This window comes from Pteronotus mesoamericanus, unplaced genomic scaffold (genome assembly GCF_021234165.1).
Source record: "Pteronotus mesoamericanus isolate MK-2021 breed Mesoamerican mustached bat unplaced genomic scaffold, CSHL_Meso_final scaffold_85, whole genome shotgun sequence".
Classification (NCBI taxonomy): Eukaryota; Metazoa; Chordata; class Mammalia; order Chiroptera; family Mormoopidae; genus Pteronotus; species Pteronotus mesoamericanus.
Window position 1 is genome coordinate 19,943,081 of NW_026555329.1, and position 25,941 is coordinate 19,969,021.

Below are 25,941 nucleotides of genomic sequence, written 5' to 3' on the forward strand. Positions count from 1 at the left end.
GGAAGACGAGCTGTTTGAGAGAGACAATTATTGAATTTGAAATGATGATGGCACATCCAAAGAGAAATGCCCAAACGAATGGTTGAAGTAATTTATTGGAAGTGAAGCAAGGGGCCAGGACTATAATGATGGATTAGGACGTCAGTAGCGTCTGCAGATAAACGACACATGACTACTCGCTGTCTGTCCCAACTTTCTTACCCCTGTTCATTGAGTTATAACTGGTGTCATCTGCATAAGCAAATCACTAGGCTGATTTTGAAATGGAGGGGAAAGGACAAGTGCTGATGTTAGCAGAAATTGATACCTGCTGAGGGCTGACTGTGAGTAACTCTTAAGTCACATGGTATATAGGAAAATTTTGAACAAACTCTGTCTTAAGACCTTTCAGATAAAGGGATGTTTCAGTAGACTTGAAAAGCCACTCCATTATTTCACTAACATAGAATCTGCCAGGTACTTCCTCCATCAGTTAAGTTAACCCTCACTCAGTAGAATAATAGCGAGGTATGACGTCACACCTGAAGACCAAATCTACTTCCTCAGTTGGGCTAAGGGAGTACACCTTGTGCAGAAGAAAATCCTCTTCATAACTCCTCTTTTCCTATTCTCTCCAGTAACAGAATAAGGCACCAGATAAAAATATTCATGGCCATGGGTGATGGATGTCATTGTCCACCATCCCTCTAATAGACAACAACTGTGTGCAAAAAAAAAAAAAAAGTTATTCTTTAATAGAATAAGTGTAGATTTTGGAGGAGTAAATCAGCATGAATGAATATTTACTTAACACATTATTGTTTAAAAACAGTTTTTTCAAAGCTTTCTCATTGAGCTATAAAAGTTTATGATAGCCTACAATTGGGCATCCATGCTAAGTGCTCAGAGGTTAACTTGAATAAAATTTAGGAGAGTTGGGCTACAGTTGCAAATTCTCTTTCCCCTACTCCTGTGAAATCAATTTTTTTAATTCTCTTTGTAAGAATTCTTCTTTTCACATAACTCCTTGCTAATAGTCCCTGATTAAACTACCTATTTGACCTTGGGGCCCTATTTAAGAGAATTTTAGAGGGGAAAAAAGGACTTCGGGAAAAGAAGACATCAAATGTGTAGTGTCCCCCACATAGCAATAAACAGTTTTTATAGATGGGCAAAAATGAAGCAAAAGTGATATGCACTTTACAACTGTAGATTATACATTATCACTCCATTTTTATGCCAGAAATGCTCTGTTTCATTAAAATTTGGATTTGGTTTGATTTCAGAGCCCCTGTCGATAATCAATGGGCTACTAAAGAGATATGAGGGGGATGTGAATGGTCTCTCTGTGCAAGTCACAACTTTAGACTCATCCTCCACTACAGGAAGTGTCAGAGAACTTGTGTGCTTCAAAGATTATCTTTATCATTGACTCCCAAGAGAAGATGTTTTTCGGATGCCAGTAGAGAAAATGCAATGAAATAAGACAAACAGGAGTGAAGTTATGGGGCCAAACTCACCTGAGTTAGAAACACAAATCATTGTCCTTACTAACAAAACCTAAATTTTATGGCCAGTTTATGATAGTGATAAAGGCCCCAGTGATGTGATTGAGCACCATAGCCTTTACTTTTCTAAGCTATTCTGTGAAATTTGTTTATGGCTCAGAAGAGAGACCAGGCGCTTTTAAGGGAGTTCTCAAACCATACACATGCTTTAATGTACTAATAAATATGTTCCCCTACTCCTGCAATCACTTCTTAGAGAGTCTGCTCTGTCCAGAGTTCTAGAGCACTATCACTCAACATCAACTGATTGGACCCACTAGGGACACACACCTTACATTTGACCAATTAGATTTCCTCTTCCAGGAGCTTGCCACAGGGATCAAACCCTAGGATTAGAGAAACATGGGGCTACGTCTTTCATTTTGGGACAGTTATGGAAATCTGGTCTTCAGGCAGAAGAATGAAATAGATGAGATCATCCTAATTTGAGACTGGCAACAGGAGCAATAAACAACTATTTGGATGTTTAGGTCACAAGCTCAATATAAACCAGCTTTGCCTGTCTTGATTTATATTCTTGATACACTTTATTTTTTCTTTCAATGGTATTTTATTTTTACATCCCCCTACCATGTAAAGAAAGTAGTTTGTAAAGAGAATGAGTATATATGTAAAGTCTGTTTTGGTAAATTTAACATTTGACTTGTAAAAAATTGCATTTCTATGGAAAAAAAGCCCTCTTTAAATAAGATATTTCTGACATGTTTTGATTATAGAACATGTGAACTTTTTACAAAGAAGAGACTGTCACAGATTGTAAGAAAAAAGCAGCTTTGCAGTCATTTCTCTTACTGAATCTTCCGTGTTTATTTGCAATAATTGTCTCTGATGCAATCTTCATTTAATTCCATTGATTTTAGAGAAGGGTGGTTTATTTTTATGAAGACTGTTTTTCTCTCAAAACGCTATTGGATTAAGCTTATTTCCCAAGTTAATAACTTTTATTAAAAATTGCTTTCAAGTGGGTTTTACAGAAACAACCTGAAGGCAGAGATTTATGTTCCATGGCTATAGTCGATGTTCATATTGGGAAACTATGAGGGAAATATGATCAGAAATTGTATTTTCGGCAATCTCTAGCATGGAGAGTGTCCCATTGTCATACAGCAGCAACAAAGCCTAAAAACACTGCGTGTGTTTTGAGCATTTACTATATATCTGAGTTCAAAAACAAATCAAACAACAAAAAGTTATTTCATTACTCCTCGTGATACTCCTGTGAAATACAATGAAATTCTAGGACCATACTTGATTTCATTACCATCCGACCGGCCAACAGGCTTTTAAAACCTTAATAAGTTGGCTCACATATAAGGAGTATGTCAGTATCCTCTAAATAACTTTAAAAGGTCAAAGGAGTTTAGGGGTCCTCACAGCCTCTTAACAACTAACACCATGGTCCTTTCTAGAAACACAAGCAACCCAGTAACTGGGAACTTTACTGAGTGGCCTGGCAAAAATCGCTCAGGGTTCTTCCGTCCCTTCTGTGGTCTCAGACTTTTTACGTGAGTGATCAGAAACATGGATCAAGTTTTCTTCGACTTTCCTTGAACTGACTTTGGAGGCGAAAGGAAGTGAGAGGTAGAATCAAGAAAAGTCAACCTGTTAGGTTAAACTAGGGGGGTTGACACGCTGAAACTAGCGAGAGCGTGAGCCCAGCACCCAAGATCGAGTTGGAGACCCGACACCCCAAGTCTGAGCGCCAGGAGCGTTCTCCCCGCTTCCGGAAGCCCAGAGCCACATTCACACCTCGCCCGTGCCCTACTCGCGGCATCTGGTGTGAACTACATTTCCCAGAATGCCATTCAAACCTCCTCGCGGGGCACCAATGAGCGCCTGGGTGACGCCATCAGCCCGCGCGATGTTTAGACTCCACTGATGTCGTGGCGCTTTAGGGGAAGTTGTTTCGCCGGGCCCTGGTCCTGAAGTCTTGGTCCGCGTGACGCGTGGCCCCTTTTTACCTACCCCTCCGCCCGCCTTTCACCTCCCACTTCTGGCAGGATGAGGCGTGCAGGCCTGGGTAAGGAGAGGGCTGAGGTTCGAATTCGGGGGTCCTGAAACTGGCGGTGCTGGACGCCGGGACGTGGGAGGAAGGCGGACCGGTCAATGTCACTGGAACCTGAGCTAGAAAGCAGAATGTATTGAGGGGGTCTTTGGAGGCGGTGCCAAGTGGAAACACTTCATTTGTCCCAGGTCGTAGGGGTTTCCATAAGTTTGGTTAAGTCCCCAGTTTGGATGGTAAGTTTAGAGAGAGTAGTGGAGGACTTGGGAGTGGAGTATGTGCAGGTGCCAGCTCAGCAGTCAAGTCTGACTGGGCATAATTATGGAAGCTGCTTATTCCCCGAGGCTCGGCTTCGGTTTCTCCCTGCCCTGGCTGTTAGTTTCTTCAGAAGCGAAATTTGGAGTTTTGTATGCGAAGCACACATAATAGTAGTAGAAGTAGTAGTAGTAGTAGCAGTAGTAGTCGTCGTCTGGTAACAGTTACAAAGGTAAATTTACGTGTCACTACTGTTAAAGTCCGTGATATGTAACATCAGGGTCAGAGGCTGGTTTATCCATAGCATTTCTTATCTGAGCCTTGTTCCATTGCTAAAGTAGTAGAATGTGGTAATGCTTGGCGACTTATCATTTGTTCTCGACCTTTTGGCTTAAGAAACATGTTCACCAACCAGCAGGAGTAAGTTAGGCACAAGGACTTTTGCCGGGCAATTATAATGCATAGCTATTAAAACAGCATTTTCTGTTTCTGAAGTTCTCTATTAAGAGACACTTAAAAAAAAAGGGGGGGAAGAAAAGGCGGAAAAAACTTCTTCAAAAGTGTCAGATATAGTTAAAGTCAGTCAAAGTTGCCAGTAACTCTAGACTTGTACATTGGTTAATGAATTGTAGTATGAGAAACAGCTTTTGAAACACACAGTTTTTATGACTACCTGGATTGTAGTAGGAAAGTTGACCAGGTAAATTGTAGAGGAAAAAAAATAACTGATTTTGAGCAAGTTTAGTTTCATATGCCTAAATGTTTTCCCTTTTTATTATTACTAATGACAAAAAACATTTATTGTGTACCTGAGTAAGCTCTAGGTATACAGTCGTTTGTGGCCCTGTTTGTGATCTCCAAAGCTTCCAATCTAGTTGGGGAGTAGGAATACACTCAAAATATAAATTACAGTACAAGGTGGTAGTCATACAGCCAATGCCAGGTAAGTTCTACAGGTAGTGAATGTTTAGGGATTTCAGAGATGGAGTGCTGTGTACTTTGTGGAGACATAGAACCTTAAACTAGAATTTGAAGATAGAGGGGGGAAGGGTGAACCACTGTCCCCACCCCCAAAAAAGTTGTAGGACTAGAATTATGAATGATGTGTTGAAGGTATTATAATGAAGCCAGTTTGATTGAGGTAGGAGCCACGGAACCAGAACTGCCAGGTTGTGGACGTGTTGAGTGCCAAGCTAAGGAGTTTGGATTTTATCAATAGGCCCTTTGGACCCTTTGAATATCTTGTTCAACAGTGTGTCATGATAAATGGCAGGAAAAGGACTTCACAAGTGGTGATTCTCAGTCCTGATCGTACATAAGAATTACCTTGAGAGCTTTTAGGCACTGCTACCCCATCCACCAAGCTCTGACTAAATTAGAATCTTTAGAATAGAGGCTTTTTTTTTTTTACACTACGCTGCAGTTGAGAGGAAAGGTGATGGTCTAGGTGTCTGTTGCTATCATTTACACTGGTGTGATGGAAGGCGGGCTGCTTGGGTTTTTTCTTTTTCTTTTTTTTAAACTGACCTGGAATTGTAAACTTGGGATAAGTAGTGAATCTGATAGCTATTCATGTGGAGAAGCTGTCACACTTCACATGAATCTCTAAATGATTTGGCTAATCTGTTGATAGAAACTGTCCAAAAGAAGTCACATGTGTCTAAATGGACAGAGGCTGAGGATGGTAACTTTGGCACTCAATAGGTTTCCTACAACTTTCGTAGCAGTGATTCATACCAAAAAAGAGTAGCAAAGTTTGGAATAGCAACTTCTAAAATTCTATTTGATTGTTTTCTTTTTTTATTGGGGGTGGGTGATAGTGTCAGGGAAGTTTAAAACTCTTTCACAGAAGAAATGTGTTTTGAAAGATTGCTGGGTGGTAAATGAGAATTCTACTTTTAATAAATGGAACAATATAGAACTTTAAAATCAAGGTAGGCAAAAGAGCGAAACAAAGAAAATAAAACAAATAGCTATTTTAGAAATAAATTCCTTGGTGAAATTGTCAAGTGATTAAATTAAACCAATCAGTAATTATCAGGCAAATGTACATTCAGAACCTTAGTGATAAGACATAAATCTTTTCTTTAAGGACTTTGGTCCTTATTAGAGTTTGTACAGAGTATCATTAATTAATGGAGTGAGAATACACTTTTAAATGATTCTTTTGATTGAATGGGGGGCAGTACCATTCTTAGTCATGACTTCTTCATTTTCATAATGACACATTTGGAGAGCTTTCTGGACAGTGTTTCAGCAGTGGAGGGAAATGGTGGGGAATGCAACTTTCTCTGGAACATACTTGTTTAACATTTTGTGTGTGGGATTTTTTGGGGGGGTAGAGATTGTGTTTATCTCTGTTGCATATAAAGTACTCATTAGGTACAGGGGACATAGAATTATGAAATACTGTCTCTGCCTTCAAAGAAGCTTATAATTCCATTCTTGACAAAGGCAGGCACATTCAAAGCTGAATAACAGTGAATTCAGGTTCTATTCATTAATTCACTTACAAGTATTTACTGAGTGTGCCTTGTTGTATGTGTACATACTCACATGCATGTGGGGGATATATAACCATGAGTGAAACATTTAGTTTCTATCCTTAGAGTGCAGCCCAGAGTGTGATATTAGAGTTATATACAGTCAGAGCTGTAAGGATCCAAAAGAGGGAGTTTTGCTTTTTAGAGGAAATGAGCTCTGGCTGTGCCTTGAAAGAGCCTTCTGTTCACACCTCAACCTGCCTTCAACCACCAGTGCTGACTGCTACTTCCTGTCCTTTCCTCCTCTGCTGGCACTGCCACCCCATCTACCCTTTGAGTTTAGCAGACCTCTGGTTCTATATCCTGCCTTTCCCCGTAGTCTCGGCCCTCCAGTGAAACTACTTCAATCCCTGTCCAGCCTAGTCCCTATAATCCATGTCTTTAGCTGCTCTTCCGGTCAGCAATCTCAGCCCCTTGGGGTTCTGTCCGTCTGCAGCCCAACGCTGTAAACTTCCAACTACTGAGCGATCCAACCATCCTGCTTCTCATGGGCTGACTCAGGCTGATGAGCTCTTTCATACACCTGAGAGCGTTGACACCACGGCTGTATATTCAGCCAGGCTGGTTTTATCCCCCTAGGAACCCGTGCAGTCAATTTCCTCCATTCTTTTTATTGTTTTCACCAGTCTTCAGAGACAGCCTTTTCATTTACTGAAACAATTGGTGGTATCAGTTGTTTTTTTTAATGTGATTAAATAACATCCTAAACTCTACTTTCCTCTCTCATTCCCCCAACACATTTATCTAAGTATTCCCTGTCCAAGGCTCCACCTGTCTGATTGCCTGATGAATGTCAAGTACTGTATTAGGCAGTGGCAGGGACTGCAGTCCTGTGTTCTCAATGCTGACCCGTAGAAGATGAGCTCCAAAAAGGAGCACCTAGAAAGAACCACGGATGCAACACATGGTTTCTTAAATATTTGTTGAAGAATGAATGATCCCCTCTGAACTCGCAGCTATATTCTTCATAAATTGTCCCAGCCCTCTTCTCTGTAAGAGAAGAGAAGCCCATAAAGGACCCTCCCTCTGCCATGAGCTCCCTCTTTCTCCCTTCCTCTTCATAGACACACTTTTTCAGTGGGGCATCAGTGTCACTACTTTTAGATCTTTTTCCAAACGTGTAGTTCTACAGAGAAGCAAATATGTCCTGAACATCCTTGTGCATGAGAGCTTATTTTAGTATGTTGTTGGCAATCGATGCGCAATCAGTAAATGTGTACTGAAATGAACTGGATAGTCTTTACTTAAGAGAGGGCATTGAAGGAATTGTTCTGCTCTCTGTTTAGCTTATTAATTTTTAAAATTCCCCTGAAATATGAGTATTATAGACATATGTAGTCTGCATCGCCCTCCAGGGGTCTTTTTCTGTTCTTTCCTATCAAGGTTTCAAAAGTGGCTTTTTTTTTTGCTACATCTATACTTGCGGCTGATCCTTGCAGGTGAAGGAGTACCTCCTGCCAACTATGGGAACTATGGCTATGCTAATAGCGGATATAGTGCCTGTGAAGAAGAAAACGACAGACTCACGGAAAGTCTGAGACACAAAGTAACTGCTATAAAGTCTGTAAGTATATGACATATTAAGTACTTTTAAATTTGTATATGTATATGCGTATATATTGTATACTTAAAAACTCATATTTTGATTGATACCATACTAAGGAATTCATTTACCCAAATAGTGTAGTTCAGTTAGGTACACTCGAAATTTAGACATGATTTGAATAGAAGTTTTGAAAATGTGGCCAATCAAAACATATGGTACATTTGTTTATCTTTTATAAACTTCAGCTTTTTTGGGAGGGGAGTTAAACCTACAGTACGGCATGTGGTCTGCAATAATGTCTCTGAGCAGCCCGGCCTCCACTGCCGGGGCCCTTCTCCCGACCCTTTCATCTCCTGGCCTCTGAAGCTACAAATCTCTACAAGTCTTTCGTGTTTCTTTTACCTCCCATCAATCACCAAGTCTTAGGCTTCTTTCTTTCTACTGTTTCTATTTTCTGCTTTTCTATTTATAACACTAGTACTATCATCCCCTGGTTTTCTATCTGGGAAGCCTCTTAACCTGTGTGACCCTAATTTTTTACATGTTGTGGTCGGAGCTACATACCGTCACCACAGTCATCTTTTTAGAGTTTCTTTTTTTTAATCCTCACCCAAGCATATGCTTATTGATTTGAGAGAGAGAGAAACATCAATGTGAGAGAGGAACCAATCAGTTGCCTCCCTTGTGCGCCCCAGCTGGGGATCAAACCCACAACCTAGATATGTGCCCTGACTGGGAATCAAACCTGTAACCTTTTGGTATGCTGGCTAATGCTCTAACCAACTGAGCCACTGGCCAGGGCAAGAGAATTTTTTAAATTGCATCCTGCACTCTCAGAAGACTTCACTGTCCTCCCATGATGTAAGAAATAAAGTTCCTACTCTGTGGGTTGATCAGGTAGGTCCCTTAAAGATTGTCCACAGCTTTTGAGACCTTATCTCCTGCATTTTCAGAATGTATGTGTGCTTTCTGCCAGACAAATTAGAGTGCTCTGTCCTGTGCACGCTGCGACTTTCCCAGTCCCCTGTCTTTGAGCATGCCAGCCCTTTGCCTTCGGCGTCCTCCCCCTCCTCACATTGGCAGAAGTCTTGCCCGTCGGAAAGGCCCCACTTCATTGCACCCCTTCCATGCTCCAAGCTTTACCTGATGACCACATTGAAAGCAACTTTTTTCTTACGCATATAAGACCTTTTGTACCATTTCTATAGCACTTATTGTACAGTGATCTACATTGGAATTATTTGTATGTAAAAGAAATTTACCAGAATGTAGGGTTTTCTGTTGTACTTATTTCTATAATCTGCACAGTTCTCAGTATAATTCTTTATCAGTTGTATTGAATTAAATGTATTAAATAAAGGAATAAAAAATGGTTTTAACAGTGTGTATGATTGATTCTGCATTACAATAAAAATGCTATACACTTACAGAGCATTTAGTAGAATTCATATTGCCAAAACCTAATTGATATTTCACTAGTCTTGGAAAACAGAATTGTATTCGGCCTGGAGACTTACATTTGGAAATGAGTATTGTTTTCAAAGTCGTACTAAATCAAAAGAAGTTGATCTATGAAGTAAGCAGTATTGTATAATGTTAATAATTTAGAAAATATAACATTTAGTGGGAATTAAGAATGAAATGATTTTTTTTAAAAACCTCCAATGTTGGTAATTTAAGCTCCTTGTTAGAAAAAAGCTTTTTTTCTTGGAAATTTCTTTCTGCGGCATGAACGTAGAAAGTAGTCAGGTGATTTGGGCAATCAGACTTTATAATTGCTCTATTATCCATATTCTGATCTGTAGAATTCTAGTATGGTTTTGTGTCAGTAATACCCCATATACTTTTCACACAAAATAAGCTGAGAACAGTGTTGAAATGGTTTGCCAAGGTTTTTAGTAGTTGTGATTGTATTTATTCAAGTATCCTGGAAGTAAAGGCTTTGATGAATTTGTCGTATAAGGTACTTAATAGGTTTTGGTTTGAATAGCAGCCATAATTGTAGATTTTTTTAGGCTTTACCTCATTTATATATAACTTTAGAATGTGAATAACACTAACTTGTAAATTTTTTTCAATTATATTTTAAAGAAAAATACCTTTGGAATCTAAAGAAATAATCTAGCCATGTAGTCAAAGTAATATCACATTTCAGTAGGAAAATATTAAATACTTATATCTGAATTTGGAGTCAGACATGCTATCATTGAGCCACGAGGTCGACCTAAGTACTTTAATCTGAATTTGAATTGATAACACAGGCACTTGTATACATCTTTAAAAACATAAAGAAGGAAATATACAGATAAATGCTGTTGTATGAATAATACAAAGAAAGATATACCCCAACCGGAGTGGCTCAGTTGGTTGGGCATTTTCCTGCAAAGTGAAAGGTTGCTGTTCAGTTCCTCATCGGAGCACATGCCTGGGTTGCAGGTTTGGTCCCTGGTCAGGGTGCGTAAAAAGAGTCACCTGATTGATGTTTCCCTCTTTTTCTCCTTCCCACCCCCTCTCTCTAAAAATAAATAAAAAATTTTTTTTAAAAAGATAAAAGCATGCGAAGATAGGAGAATCAGAGAGAAGTATGTACCAAAATGAAAAGGCGGAGTCGAATATTAAGATGAAATCCAAATGAAAAGTTGGGAAGCAGTATTCTTGATGGGGAAGGAGTAGAACTTCTAAATTTATTTTCCATTAATTTTAGTAAAAAAGTATCAGAAGAGTATATTTTCTACTTCTAGAATACAGTTTTATTTGAGAAAATGTATATGTTTAAAATGGCATTATACTTGCTTTATAACACTTAAGTCCTTTATATGAGTAGTTTTATATATACATATATATATGCTTTCTTCTTTATAGCTTTCCATTGAAATAGGCCATGAAGTTAAAACTCAAAATAAATTATTAGCTGAAATGGTAAGTGGGATTTTAACTCTTAAGAAATTTTACCTAATACTTTCAGTCTGTTAGGAGTAATATTGTTTTAACATTTATCCATTTTGAAATAGATCTAGAGATCATAAGGCCTGGATTTCAATCCATAAATATTTAATTGGTTTGGAATAACTACAAAGTTTATTTTTGCCATATTTTACAAATTTCATCTTGCTTAACACAAATAAATCGGAGGAAGAAGTGGAAGCCAATGTAGCTTTAATCCTGTGTTTCTAAACACTTGAAGACTCAAGACAAATGACTATTTTGCGTGTTCTTAGAAATCTGAATGGCTATAGACTACCAAGTAATCAAAAAACAGTATCAGCCAAAGGTCTTGCACTTAATATAAGCCTGTTTCTTTTGCTTGATACCCTAAGGATTACTTCTGAACAAACCAATGAGATTTGAACACAGTAACATCCCAGAGCCTTTTATCTCTAGTTTAAACAATCTCAGCAACATATACCTTTTCTTCTTCAAGCCTCTCTCCATTCTTTAATCTTTACTTTGGATATCAAACTTTTCCAGACTTTCTGCAGTTTTTCCACATGCTTTTAAAATTGTATGATCCAAAAATGAATGTGGCATTGACAGCGATGTTCCCATGCAGGTTGTATGCTAAAATCACATGGGGGACTGGCTGAAAATATCGATGCCTGATTTGCACTCTATACTGATTCAGAATTTCAGGGGGTGAGACCTAGGTATACATATTTTTGAAAAAGCATCCCAAATGATTCTGATACATAACCGTGCTGAAGAGCTATAGATGCATGAAGTGCTTGATCTCCATAGAACCTGAGCTATACTAAGACGTATGGGCCTTCTCATCTCAGGATATTGAGTTTCCTATGAAAGTGCAATATAGCTAATCCATACCTAGTCCTCATCATAAGGGTTTAAACAGCCGTGTTTTAATATGGTAGCTTTCCCCGTCCATATTTGTAGTATTTACCAAGTTTTATCCCTTCTACATGATGGTCTCTTAACTTTTAATAGACTCTACTTCAAAGCCAGCTGTTTAAATTTAAGGATCTTAAAAGTAAAGGTACATTTAACTGCTAAACAACCATATTAAAATTTGGATGAATTGCTGTACCTGAAGTACAACCATTCGGCCTTGGAGAGCATGCCCGACAAAAAAGTGGTTAAGAACCGCTTTCCGGGCAGCTCTGAGCTGGAGGGATCCTGGCCAGGTGGAAGATGTCAGATCTCATTGTCCTCCCAGCCCTTCGACCCTCCCCTGAAGGCCCTCAATAAAATGGTGTGCTCACCCTCTCCCCCAACAAAAAGTGGGAAAACACCTGTATTATAGTAGGCAAACTGCTTACCTTTATTGCTAATGTTTTTTAATCCACATAATTGGAATAAGACCTAAATAGTTTGGGACTTTTAAATTATTCTGGGACTGAAAGAAATGTTTATTGGATAATGAAAGAGCTTTTTATTCATTGAGAGAATTAGTCAGTTTTGCATGGAGTAATCAGGCTGATTATCCAAGTTATAAAAAGGCTCCTGAATTGATTAAACATAAAAATGTCATTAAAAATGTATTCTAATAACAATATATCCAATTACTTAAATGTGCATACATAGAGTATTAGAATCTAAACATTATAATTTGTTTTTCTTTTCATAGGATTCACAATTTGATTCTACAACTGGGTTTCTAGGTAAAACTATGGAAAAGCTGAAGATTTTATCCAGAGGGAGCCAAACAAAGCTAATGTGCTATATGATGCTGTTTTCATTGTTTGTCTTTTTTGTCATTTATTGGATTATTAAACAGAGGTGATGCAAGTAAATGTGAGCTTGGAATTTGTTCCAACTTAAGTGGCTTGGAGTGCTACTGTGGTAAAAAAAAAAAAAATCATCAAAACATTCCTAATTTTCAAATACTATGGCTTTTTCCATTGCAGATGACTGAATTTTACTCATTTTATAAATCAATAAGATGATACAGTGCTCTCTGAATACTGTTTGTTAATGAGTCATTTTTGCCCCATTTTAAGGGGTATTGAGATGGCCGAAAGTCAGTCTGGCCCTAACGATCGTTTTTCTATTGTTTACTGTCAGATTAAATAGCAGTATAATATTCTGTTGCTACCATTCGTGCAGGTTTATTTTTCATGTAAAGAAACTTAGCGGGAGAGTAATAAAATGCCTGGAGAGCCTGATGCCGAGCCCCTGAGGTGGTGAACGGATTTGTGACGGAGCGATAAACGTGTTTTCGTGAACTGACATCAACCCTGATGATATACTCCCCTTTCCTTTTTTATTTGGTTAAATTGTAATTGGGTTTCTTTTTACCTACAATTTTTTCTCATAATTTTTGATGGTGTCACTCCTTCCCCTTTGGCCCAAGGACCTCATTCTTTAATAAAGCTTGTTATTTTGGCATATTTCTAGTACGGTGCAAAACAAATGTGTAATGGTGTAATTGTTATTTTATATTAACTTTATACATACCGTTGACTTGGCTTAAAAGAGTTTTATGATTTTAGCTACTTAAGCCTTTTGATAATCATTTGTGACAGAATAATGTGAAGCTAAAGTAATTGCTAAGCTCTGAATGGACATAACATGTTCAAGAAAATGAATTGCCTCTGCTTTATTATGTGCTTAAAATAGATAATTGAAAGTACTCAGCATTGAACTTGGGGTTAAGAATATTGTTGCTTTAATCCAGTGTATTTGTTCATAGAAAGCAAGACAAAGATGGAGTTCAGTAGAAAGCAATAGTAAAATGTTCTTAAATACTCTGTATTGCTACTATTTTGGAATTTACCCATTTATGAGCGCCAAAAATAAATTTTTAATGAAACAAATTAATCAGCTTTGTTGCTTCTTTATTCAAATCTCTTATATTTTTGCACAGAAACTGAGAAATGGTCCTTAAAACTCCAAGCAAAATCAGGAAAAGTTAGTATATCTGTAATATTTCTAAACTTGGTTCAAATAACTGAGATAAATCATAACTGCAGTTTCAAAAAGATTTAATTTTTAAATTTTTTTAGTTATAAATCTATTATCATTGATTTTTCTGTTTGCAATACTTTATGCTCAGCCCTAATTACCTATCAGTTCAGATCCTATGTTTTCTGGCTGGGTTTGTTGTCATGTGGGCCTCTGCTTGACAACTGAAAATGCTTAAACTGAGGAGGGGTTGAGTGACTTAGCGTGGCCGGCCTGAGGTGAGATGACCTCTCAAATCTCCATTGCTTCACTTACATTTTTTTAATTAAATCACCTATTTCATAGGATTGTTGTAAGAGATACATAATACATTGGAAAGTGCCTTACACATGATAGTCGCTCAATAAATGTTAGTTCTCCCTGTCATTACAGACTCATCAAAAAAGGGAGTTATTTTAAGAGCAAGACAGTAAGTTGGTTTCAGACTTTGAGGTAATAGTGTGACCTCCCAGTGGAAATTTCAGACAATTAAGAGATTCTGTTTCCAAGAATTATTTAAATTATGTACTCTGTGCCAATTATGTGACATCCAGCACTCAGGGAAGACTCAGGAATCATTGCAATAATTAAAATTGCAGAAAAAAAGAACAAAAGGCCAAAGAAAAATGACTGGAAGATGGAAACAGAAGGGAATCAACAAACAGGCAAGATCAAAGCCCTAGGAAAATCAGAGAGGGCAAGGCAAGGATGGATTTCAAGACTAAAAATCGGCTACTATATGGAAGTGCTTTGTAAAGTATTAAAGCACTATTTAAATGCTGGATATCACCGCCAAGGAGGTGATGATAAGGGATTTGGGGTAAGATAAATGTGATTCTTATCACTGCCTTGTCCAACATACCTTATTTTATAATTCTTTTTAAGAACTGCCTGAAAATAGGCCCCTAACCTGTATTTCATACCACCCCGTCTCATCACCGCAGTCCCTGAGATTCCTGACAGGCAACTTCTGGAAGGACCCGCCCCGGCTGGCCAGTCAGGGGCCATCAGCCAGCACTCTTCCTTCTGTTCAGGGACCTTCTAGGAAAAAGTACTCCCAGAAATAAAAATGTGGGGAAACATCAAGTATGGAAAAGTTCTACTTCTTCGTTATCCTTTACTAGCTCATTGCTGACTCTGAAATGGAAATCATTGCTGTGTGTATCTGGGAAGTTGAATATAATAATTAAACAAGCAAAACATTCATAGAGTTTTTAATCAAAGAACACAAGACTTGCAGATGTTTGGGTGGTAGGGAAATACTATGAATCCTGTATTTTAAATGGTAAAGCAGATTTAGACAGCAATTCATAAAAATCTATAAAAATCCCAAATGCCCAGAATTTTCTGCAGAATATCTGGTCCATTTCACTAAAAGTGGGGTCCTTGGAAGTGAGCCAACACATTTGCAAATAATAAAAAGTATAACTTAACCTGCACCATCCCTTACAGATATCCGGCATAGGTCTCTACAATGAGGAAAGGGAGAATTATACATATTATTGCTAGAATTTAACTTAGTATGCAAATTAGTTCTTAGATACTACTTGGAGCAAAAAATAGTTGTTAAACCTAAAACAAATCTGCAACATTTTAATAATTTGAATTCGGAAGCAGAAAACCCTGGCACTTGCACCCATAGAAAGCTTCTGGTTCTATAAATTAGTCTCCTAATTTTTCCATGGTCTTAAATTTCAAATTATATGTATTGAATTTGCTTCCTTGTAAAGAAGGAAAAAGTGCTTGGTAATTCGGGTTCATTTAGTCAGTAAATAACTTCCTCAGGCCATGTTGATGAATTAACTGTTTACTGGGAAGCAAACTAGTGCTGTAGCTAAGAATGAAAGCTATGAACACACGCTGACTCAGCATAGATCTTGGCTCCACTCTCTCCACTCTATCCAGCCAGATTTGGGGCTGATGACCTCCCTGTCTTAGTGATTCTGTTAATAAAAGAAGAATAAAAATATTACATAGCAATGATACACAATGAGAGAGTCATTGTGATAAGGAAGCATTACTTGTGAAGAACTTAGAATGGGCTCCTGGTACTCAATGGTACTGCCTTCAGGGTAGTTGCTCAGAGTTCTCTTTTTCAAACTCTTCAGATTTTAATTTATTCTTCAAAATGTAAATGACAAACTTCATAAAACAACAGCATTTTAATATATAAATTTAATTTACTATAATTTTAGTATAATTGCTTAAATTCTTTGTACCTTCATCTGGCCTGGAAGAAATCAGGAAGTTCTCATGTAAAAAGGTTTACTATAAATTAAATATATATTAAAGTGAAAAGGAAGAGAGAATATATGTTCATATATATATATAAAATAGAAAATACTGAGAAAGAAAAATTCAATCGTTTTTGTCTTTATACAGGCTTTGATCTTAACTATATTAAATTGTTTGGAGTATGTGGGTATTCTAAGGGCAAGCAGTATAAAAATTTCATGTTATATAGCTTGCTTTTTAATTGAGTGTGCAAGTGTTGCTTTATTTGATAAATACTCTTGCTTTTGTTCCAAGGAAGGGACTGATGTATGTTTTTAGGAAATTTTACTAATTTCTCATTAAACAATTTCTACTGGTACTCATCTCTGCCAGGTTAACTCAGAATGAGTTATGTTTTCATATAACCATGAATATTTTCTCATGATTTAAATTTTTGTTCTAGTGCTTACATAGAGCCGTTATAAATATATTCCTCTTGGAGCTGTACCACCTGGTATTTTAAACTCTTTTCTTCCTTACCAAAGAGGAAATTTTTAGAAAGTTACAGCTTCAAAAAATATCTGTGTGGTGTCTGACGACTGCATGTCCTATATACTGTTTTTCTATATTACAGATATAAATTCATAATAATAAAAGAATAAAAATTACTCATAGAAAAGAAAATTTTAACTATCAAAAATAAAATATTTTTAACTCAGGAAGGAAATATTTAGTATCTACTAGCATGAGATCTTTTGCTAAGTGTGTGTATTTTCCTAGAGCACTTGGCATAATATTAGATCCCAATAAGTTAGTGGTGAATAAATTAATGGTTCCTACTAGAGCATGTATCTTTTTTATTTTCTTTCACTAAAATTTCAGTGCTGAGACCATAGAATGTCCTTAATAAAAATGTGTGGCTTAATTAATAACATACCAAGTTCACTTGCTAGCTGAGCTTCTTTGACTATTGGAGGCACAATACTACAACCATTTGCTTAATTAGGGACCAAAAATTGTTGCTAACTTAAAATTCTTCTTATGGTTTTTCCTTTCATAAAGCTGAGGGAAGATGGGTTAAGATGGAATGGATGCCACTTAATCAGGCACAAGTAGCAAGAGCTGGGGAAAGCTGTTTAATGGCGCTCCACTTCCACATCACCATTCAGGTTTCAAAACGTAACATGTCCATCAGCTTCTCTGCCCCAACTTAATTAGGTAAGTAAGGCGTTCCATTCCACTCCAAAATACCTGGTGGTTTTTTTTTTTTTTTAAGAATTTTGTTTCTGTTTTTGTTTTTAAGTAATTAGACTTGATGGCTGTCCTTAGCCAAGAGGTCTGAATTTCACTCAACAAAATGGGTAACTCACTTTACAGTGTAAGTGCGGGCTTCTCACTTACCAGGGAGTTGCATTGACACGCAGAGTGAGGACTTACTCAGGGCAGAGGGCGGGGCATTGCACGGCTGGTTCAGTTAACCAGGCACAGCTACTCAGCCTCGCGCTCCTGGGTTGCCCGCATTTTGCTGGCATTGACAATATAGAATAGAAGATACACAGATATAGATATATAAACATGGGATAGGTATAGATGTTTTATTTAGTATCTGTCAGAACAGGCATTCCATTCTTATTCTGAAATGCAAGTGGTAAATATTAGTAATTTAGAAACTCAGTTCTTTCTGCCTACTTGTCTGCCATGGAATTTCAGAGGTAAAAATATCTGGTCTGTTCACAGGATTATAGAATTTGAATGAGAAATGAGACACTATCTAGTTCTAACATGGTTTTAAAATGCAAGGTTCTGCTCAGCATATCTTCACAGGTAAAATTGAGAGGTAACTGAAGATTTGTTAAGAGGGTACATGTCAGGGAAGTAACAAAGTCTAACAGATTTGTCTTTCTCGTCTGGCTACCTTCATTTCTCACAGTCAACTTTCTAACCATTACCTTCATGTCTGAGGAAATAGCAGCAGCAAGAAGACTGGTGGGGGAACAGGAAAAAAAAATGTGCAAATTAGTACATCACGGGAGAACCGCTGTGGCCCACTACCAACTGCACAACTACCAGCTCTCAAGACGTTCTAGGTCCTGGGTATAAAAGAAGGAATGGAAGAACAGGAAATCTCCAGGGGGCAGGATGTGATTGGACCAAATATCTAGAATGCAGCATGAAAGACAAAGGGTAGAAAACTGAAAGTGAATGAGAATTCCAACATATATCTAAATTCCTAAAGGAAAAAATGGAAATGAGGTGAGTTTTTAAGAGATAATGGATGAGAATTCTCCAGAAATGAAGAAATATATGAGTTTTCAAATTGATATTCTACACTAAGATGCAAGCAGGGTTATAAAGAAAAAAAAAAAGAGGAAAAGAGGGCTAAAAGAATATACCGCCACCAAACTAGCATTGCAAGATGTGCTAAAGGGTCTGCTTTGAGAAGAAAAAGAGTCTGATGAATATCCAGTTCCTTTCACAGTCACCAATACTTAATATTACCAAGATTTTTAATACTTATTAATCAGATTGTGACAATGACATGTTATTTTGTTACTTTATTATTTGTTGAAACTAAACCCGTTTTTGTATATTTCTTGCCTATTTCTATTATTTTTTAAAAAGCTTTAAATGACTTTTTGTCATTCTTTATCCGTTTTTTGACTAAATGTTTGTAGAATTTTTTCCCTAAAAAATAAACTATTAACCCTTTTTTAGATGTTTTGCAAATACTTTCCTATTCTATTTGTCCTTTAACTTTTTTATATGTATATTACTGTACAGTCTTAAATGTTTAATATAGTCATATTGTCCATATTTTACTTTATAGCTCTGGGTTTGAAGATTTTACTTCAGGGTAAGAAAAATATTATTTTGTATTTTCTCCTAACACTCCTTAGATTTTTACATACTGATTTTTAACTCACCTGAATATTTTTTTGTATAATGTGTGAAATAAGTCTCTGTATTTGTTTTATTTCAAATAATAGTGGTCCATGCATCTTATTTGCTGAATAAGCCTTATTTTCCCCATCGATCTGAAGTAGCAATTTAATCATATATTACACTGTTAGAAAGATATATAGTTTGTTTCTAGAATGCTCATTTTATTTCATTGATCTACTTGATTATTTCTGTGCTGGTGTCATGCGGTTTTCATTGCTGAGACTTTATAAAGGATTTAAATTTTTAAATATTTTATCATGAATTTTGACATTTAAGATAAATAAAATCTACATTTAAAAAAAAGAAAGAAAGAACTCCTACCTTTTGCGACAACATGGATGGAACTGGCTAAGTGAAATAAGCCAGTTGGTGAAAGACAAATACCATATGATCTCACCTATAAGTAGAATCTATTCACCAAAATAAACTAAGGAACAAAATAAACCACAGGCATGGAAACACGGGGCAGACTGAAAGTGACCAGAGGGGATGGGGAAGGAGGACAATGGTGGAAAGAAGAGGAAAGGACTAGACAAAGAACATGTATGAATGACCCATGGGAATGGACAACAGAGTGGGAATTGACTGAGGGAGAGGTAGGCAGGGTGGGATGGGTGGAGGGGGGCAAAGGGGAAAAATTGAGACAACCATAATAGAATAAACATGATTTAAAAAAAAAAGAAGAGGCCCCACAGTTAGACACAACATATTAAAGGTGCAGGACCATCAAAGAGGAAAAAAGTCATAAAAGTATTTCTTCAGAATGAAGAAAATTGAATGTAGGAGGAGGAAGATGAACATAACAGCAACACTTTAAAGGGAGAAAATACCTAATGTAGCTGACCATATTCCTGCAAATTTGAACTGTTTCTTGCTTTACTTTTAGGGCTTACAGACCCAGAAAAATGGGGGAAAGGTGGTGTGTGAAATAAAACCTCTCCGATCTGTAGAACTCTTATAACATAGGCTAAAGGCGCTGCTGGGTAGGTTCCTCACTCCCTGCCTAAAGCTGTGGGGTCAAGGGAACACAGGATTAAAACTGGACCCAATTAATGGCAAAGCAAATGATCAGCGCCATGAGAATTGGGGCTGTTTGTCACATGCCCTGGTCTCTTCCCAGTGCCTAGGTCCTCGATAAATATTTACTGAGTGAATGAAAAAATAATCTGAAACACAAAGGAAGAGATAACTTTAATAGGCAATTTAAATTGCTCTGAAATACATCATACTCTGTCAAGATAAATTTTTAAAATAAACAGAATCTAGCTACTGATTCTCTGCAGTCATATTAAAGAGATGTTAAATTGACGCTCACTAATTTATGGCATGACACAAAAGGGAAAATTCCACTATTTTCAGGCAATAAAAGCATATTTTTAAATAGAAATATTTATAAAGCATCTTATAGTTGGTTATACGTCCTTGCCATGGCATTGAAGAGTGGCACAGCGAGGCTTGGGTGGTAGACATTGGTTATTTTATGTCCCAGCACCAGGTAACCCTGCCTATTATTGGTATACTCTGTGCAAGTGTTCCTTCCCACCCCAGAATGCAAAGGGGCTAGAGATACCCTCTTCCTGCCCTCCTGGTAGCCTGGGTATAGGTTCAGAATCCGGCTTGACCAGTGGGTACTTCCGACCAGAGCTTCAAATGATGCAAGGCACTGAGAAACTAGCGACAACTGAAGCCGCAGCATCAATGGTTCAATAAACACTGATGTGGAGTCAGTGGCGGCAGCCTTAAATGCCCCATGTTGAGTCATCTGGCAGAGACAATAAAACAGTAGCCTTGGTGTCCACTCGTGGCAATGCCAGTGGCAATCAAAGCAGCGTATTGATGAGACATGACTGGCTGTGCTTGCTGTTCTCCAGCCAAGCTGCATTTGTCCATATCCATTTTCTGTTCTTGATCCTTTAAGTCTCCAGAATGATTATGTGGACAGCTTCCAGACAGATTATTTGTCAAGTGAGCCAAAGCCATCTTCATAAAATTCTGATGGATATGCCTTGCCAGTTGTGATATAAGTTCAAATATTAAAGTAATTTTAATATTCCTAAGAGAAAATACACAAGATAGACACATACTGTCTTACCTTATATATTTGCCACTTAAACTAGGATAAGGAGAAAAATCGCTGTGAATCGTAGGGTGAATTAATTTGTTAAGAAGTATTTCCAACTTGTTAAGAAGTATTACTACCTACGCAAGCAGCAATGCAGACCATAAAGGCGGCAATGACTACATTCATCTCAAAATCTGATGATGCTGGATTGTATACTTTGTCTTCTGGATAATGTATCCTTATTAAAAAGGCATGTTTCATTTTTAACTAGGTAACTTACCTTTTGGGAGTACGATATTGATGATGTTTTTAGTCTCTACACTGCTGTTACTTTTCTATGAGTCGAAAGAAGCAGCTGATTAGGGACATAGTGATGCTAATTCATCATTATAACATCCTCCTGGGTCATTCATAAACATGAAACAGAGTAACTTGTATATGCTACAGTAATCTAAAAGGCTTTACCATATCATCATAGTTCTAGAGGAAGAAAACTGGATACTACTCGAAGTGGTTTCTGGTTGATGTACAAGAGAAAAAAAAACAAGAATTAAATGCATAATGTATACATTCTATCATGTAAAATCCGATTCTACATATTCCCACAATTGCACTTAAATTTCCTTTCATTCACCAAGTCAGGGACATCTTCGTGTCAACAGAAATTTAAACTTTAATAGTGAAAAAACAATAAAAACATTCTCAATCTTAAATGAGAGGAAGATGGAACGAAATAAATATTTCTTTTTCAAAAGACCCAAATGTAAACATATTGATCCATGAGATTTTTGTCATAGAAGACTTTTTTTGTTCCACAAAGCATTCGGGTCAATAGTTTATTTTTGAGGGGGCAGAAACACGGGAAGGCGCTACCACTCATTAGTCTTCTACAAGCCTGGATATTGTAAAACAATGACTTGACTTCTGCTTTTTTTTTTTTTTAAGAAAAAGTGCTTTATTACTAATGGATTCTGAGTCCATCTTTACGAATTTGTCATTGTAGTTACTAACAGAGAAGGAGATGTGTTATTTCTTTAAAGGGAGAATGAATCGTTTGTTGGCTTCATTACTCGATCTAAAGAAAAAAATGGTCCCTCTCCTTTGTCTTAACCCTACTCCCCATTCAGCACAATCCTGTCCATGCAGCTGCCCACATCTGTTTATTTGGAACTATTTTATGTTACATAGGCCTGACTATTTTACAATCACCTCATACATACGTAATATTTGGAACCCAGAAATAACTGGTAAAGATCTGTCTAGGAGAGAGGAAATATAGTTTTTATGAAAATATTTTAAATGGCCAAATTAATGTTTTCAGATTCAATAACACTCAGTAAAGCTCATTATCTGGAGAAATTGCTTCTTAAAAGTGGAGAACTATAGATATATGGGAGATGGGTATAAACTTCTTAACTCATATAATAAATACATTTAATAAGTATAATATCAACATTTAAAATTTCTTAAGTCTAAAACCACTAAACTGCATAAAAGATGTGTCATTAAGCAAAATTAAAGCCACAATATATTTCTATTCCACAAGAAATAGTTAATTTTAAATTATTACTTTTGACAACTACTTGCTTCTCTTATCACAAGAAACTGTAAAATAATGTTTTTTTAGGAAGTGAATGGTTATGAAAGAGTTTTTAGGGGCAATGTAATCTAAACCACCACTTAAAAAATGATAAAGCAAAGAGATCATCATACAAATTGAATTGCCGAAGAGGAACACAGAGGTTGGTGGGGCAAAGTGGAAACTAGGTCTGGTTGCCTTAGAATTGCACGCTTTTGTCCACATTGCTATCTAGACTCCACCTCAACCCTTTTTGCTTCTCAGTCACTTTTTCCATGTGAATGTTACTCAAAGGAAATACAGTTAACAGTGAGTTTGTTTGCTGTTTTAAAGTACCTAAGTATATACACCAGGCAAGAAAGGATCGGTTATGCTACTGTAACAAACCACAGACAATTCTTGTGGCTTAGGATGCCAGAGTTTATTTCTTGCTCTTGCTGCATGTCTGTTGGGAGTTGGCTAGGGTCCCCTGCCCTGTGTCATCCTCAATGCTCATGGGAGGGAGGTCCCATTTCGGTGCTTCATAATCACTGAAGGAAGAAAAATAAAAGCTGCAAACAGCACTTTGTGTCCAGAAGTGACATGTGGCATCTCATTCATATTCACTACCAAAGCCCACCTCATGGCAACCCAGAGTTCAGAAGGCAGGAAGAGAAATCTTCCCATGTGCATGGAAGGAAAGAGAAATAATTGGGGGGCAAGCATTAACAACTGCATTATATATAGAACAGTTATTCCTTTGAGCTTTGTAGGGAAAATATTTACTTCATTATGCATTTTGTGAATAATGAATATTCATATATCTGTGAAAATGCTACCACAAGACTGAAGGCTAATACAATTTATATCTGATTATATATGCCTGCTTCATGAAATATATTATATTCCGAAACAGACTTTTAAATGGATAACAGGCAAGACAAAGAACTGGGATTTAAAATCAGATTTAAAAATCTCATTGTGATTTGAAGGCTTAATTCCTTCAAAAACACACTTGTTTATTTATTAGGTAATGCTAATTTTCCCCTCAATTCAGTTATACCCAATTTAGTAACAAAGTCAGTACAGAAAAATTCTACTTTATTGAAAAACCACCATGGTTTGAAAGAAGCAACTAGAGAAAGATTGAGATATCCTAAGTGTAGAGGTCTAAAGAGCTAAATGGGAATAAAATATTTTCACTAAAAACACTAAATGCTTTTAGGGGAAAGAAAGAAGCCAACTAAATTGTACCTTCACTGCATGGAATGTATGTGTTATGTTAGCTTATTTAAACATTTTTTTTTCAGATGCAGTGCAGCTTATACAAGGTTAATATATGACAACAATTGCTTGCACAAGAGTAATGATATGACAATTTTAAGAATGTAATTTACCCAAAATTCTTAAATAGCCAACTCACTAAAGTTTCAGCGGGGCAGGAAAAACTGAGTCAGGAACACATAGGTTTAAATTTTACCTTTTCAATTTTAACTATGTGGCAAGTCATATCGTCTCTCTGGCCCTGTTTCCTTTTCTCTGAACTGGGGATACTTTTATCTATATCATAGGCCTATTGAGAGAATTATTCATTCATTCATTAAATTAAAAATTCAATTAGCCTCTCCACATGCCCTGCATTTTACTAGGCGTTAGGGATGCAAAGAAGTACAAAGCAGGCAGGAGAAAAGCTAAAGCCATAGATAAACAAAAGAAGCCTATTTTGATTAAAAAAAAAAGTAACTTGGATAATCAGTGAGAGTTAGTGGGGAGGATGGTCAGAGAAGGCCTGTCTGAGGAGGAGCTGAGATTAAGAGAATGAAGATGAGCCAGCCAGGCAAAGAGCGTGGGGGAAGGGCCAGCTGTGCAGAGAAACCAGCCAAGTGCAATGGGCTGGCAGCCGACTCAATGAAGTGGCTCATAAAAATCACCCCCAGAACATGCAGCTTCTCCCTCACCACTGTCTTATCCACTCCCACACTCACGTGGCCATCCTGCCTCGCGACAGACACCGAGTTTCAATGGCATAAAATCTAGAGACTGAAATAGCAACCAGTGAAAGCCTTTGGGGAAATTGATTATTAGTGTTAATATAATCATTTAAGCCTAATTGTCTGAGACATTTTCAAAGAGAAGGGGAAAAAAATGACGTCGAATAGTTGGCTAGGCATGTGTAATCTTGGAATAGGTCATCAGTTCTAAAGCATTCAAATAAACATGAGTCTGATATTTGCCTTGCTACAATTTAATTAATAGTTAATTGTCTGTACTACATTAACTCTTCACCACAATAAATAATTTAACAATTAAAATAATATCCAAGTTCAGTTACTTGATCTCAGAGTGGTAGTCAAAGTTGCTAAATTATCCAGGCTGAGCTGAACAAAAATCTTATAGAAGTTTCCAGCTTGACGTCCCTCAGCAGGGTTGTACATTTTATGTGCCTTGTTAACTTCACTGAAAAATTGCTATGAGGAAAGCAGGGTACCACAGAGCAGCCAAATAAAATCATCTCTAAAAGATGCGACAAATAAACTCTACTACAAGCTGCGTGTAGCATTTTGATCGAGTGCTCCTATCAAGCACCAGGCAATAGCCTTGTTAAAACCCAGGCCTAAAATGGCATCACTTGTGCTAAGGCCTATGATACTAAACCTAGATTTAATACCTAACCTAATTGCTCTTTCAATCTCTCCCAGAAGTATAATCTTCATGAACCAGCCTGGGATTTTCTGGTCAAAACCAGTGACATAATCTCCAGAGGCAATCTGCACTGTTAGACTCCCTTGTTCTTCCCTTCCCCTTCCCCCAAAATTGTCCAGATCTAGACACAATCCTTTCTTTTCTTTTGTTGGGAGTTTTCTTGCCCCACCCTCTTATAAAAACCTTCCACTTTGCACAACAATTTGCACGGCCCTTCTGCTTGCTAGATGGGATGCTGCCTGATTCATGGCTCACTTAATAAAGCCGGGTAAATCTTCACATTTACTTGGTTGAATTTTGTTCTTTAACAGCCCCTTGATTCCACATACATAAAATTTCTACATACGAAGACAAACATGTATTAAAAAACTATCCCAAGTACGATCCCAATTTACATGTTACAGCAGATTCTGAGTCACTGTAAGAGAACTGCTCCATCCTCATTGAGCTGAAAACCCTATGAACATTAACAAACGCGTAGCCCATGTTCTGATCCTTTGAAAAGGTGATGCGCAGGACACCAGACTGAGGTATTCGAGGGTTAGTCATGAAATGGGGGCACTTCGTTAACCACAAATAGTCAAGAGGAGATAAAATATTAGATCAACAACAACAAAAGCCCTGTAATGCTAATTCCTATTTTTAAAATTGCAATAAAACTATTTTTTTCCTT

General features: G+C 37.2%; 1 protein-coding gene across 1 annotated transcript; it reads left to right on the top strand.

Annotated features, from left to right (window-relative positions):
* The first annotated feature begins 3,430 nt into the window (after nt 1-3,430).
* BET1 (Bet1 golgi vesicular membrane trafficking protein) lies at nt 3,431-13,631 on the top strand. Its single transcript, XM_054564081.1, has 4 exons — nt 3,431-3,567; nt 7,787-7,911; nt 10,756-10,812; nt 12,473-13,631. The coding sequence occupies exons 1-4, from the start codon at nt 3,549-3,551 to the stop codon at nt 12,626-12,628; spliced, it is 357 nt and encodes a 118-aa protein (XP_054420056.1). The 5' UTR covers nt 3,431-3,548; the 3' UTR covers nt 12,629-13,631.
* Nucleotides 13,632-25,941: the final 12,310 nt, after the last annotated feature.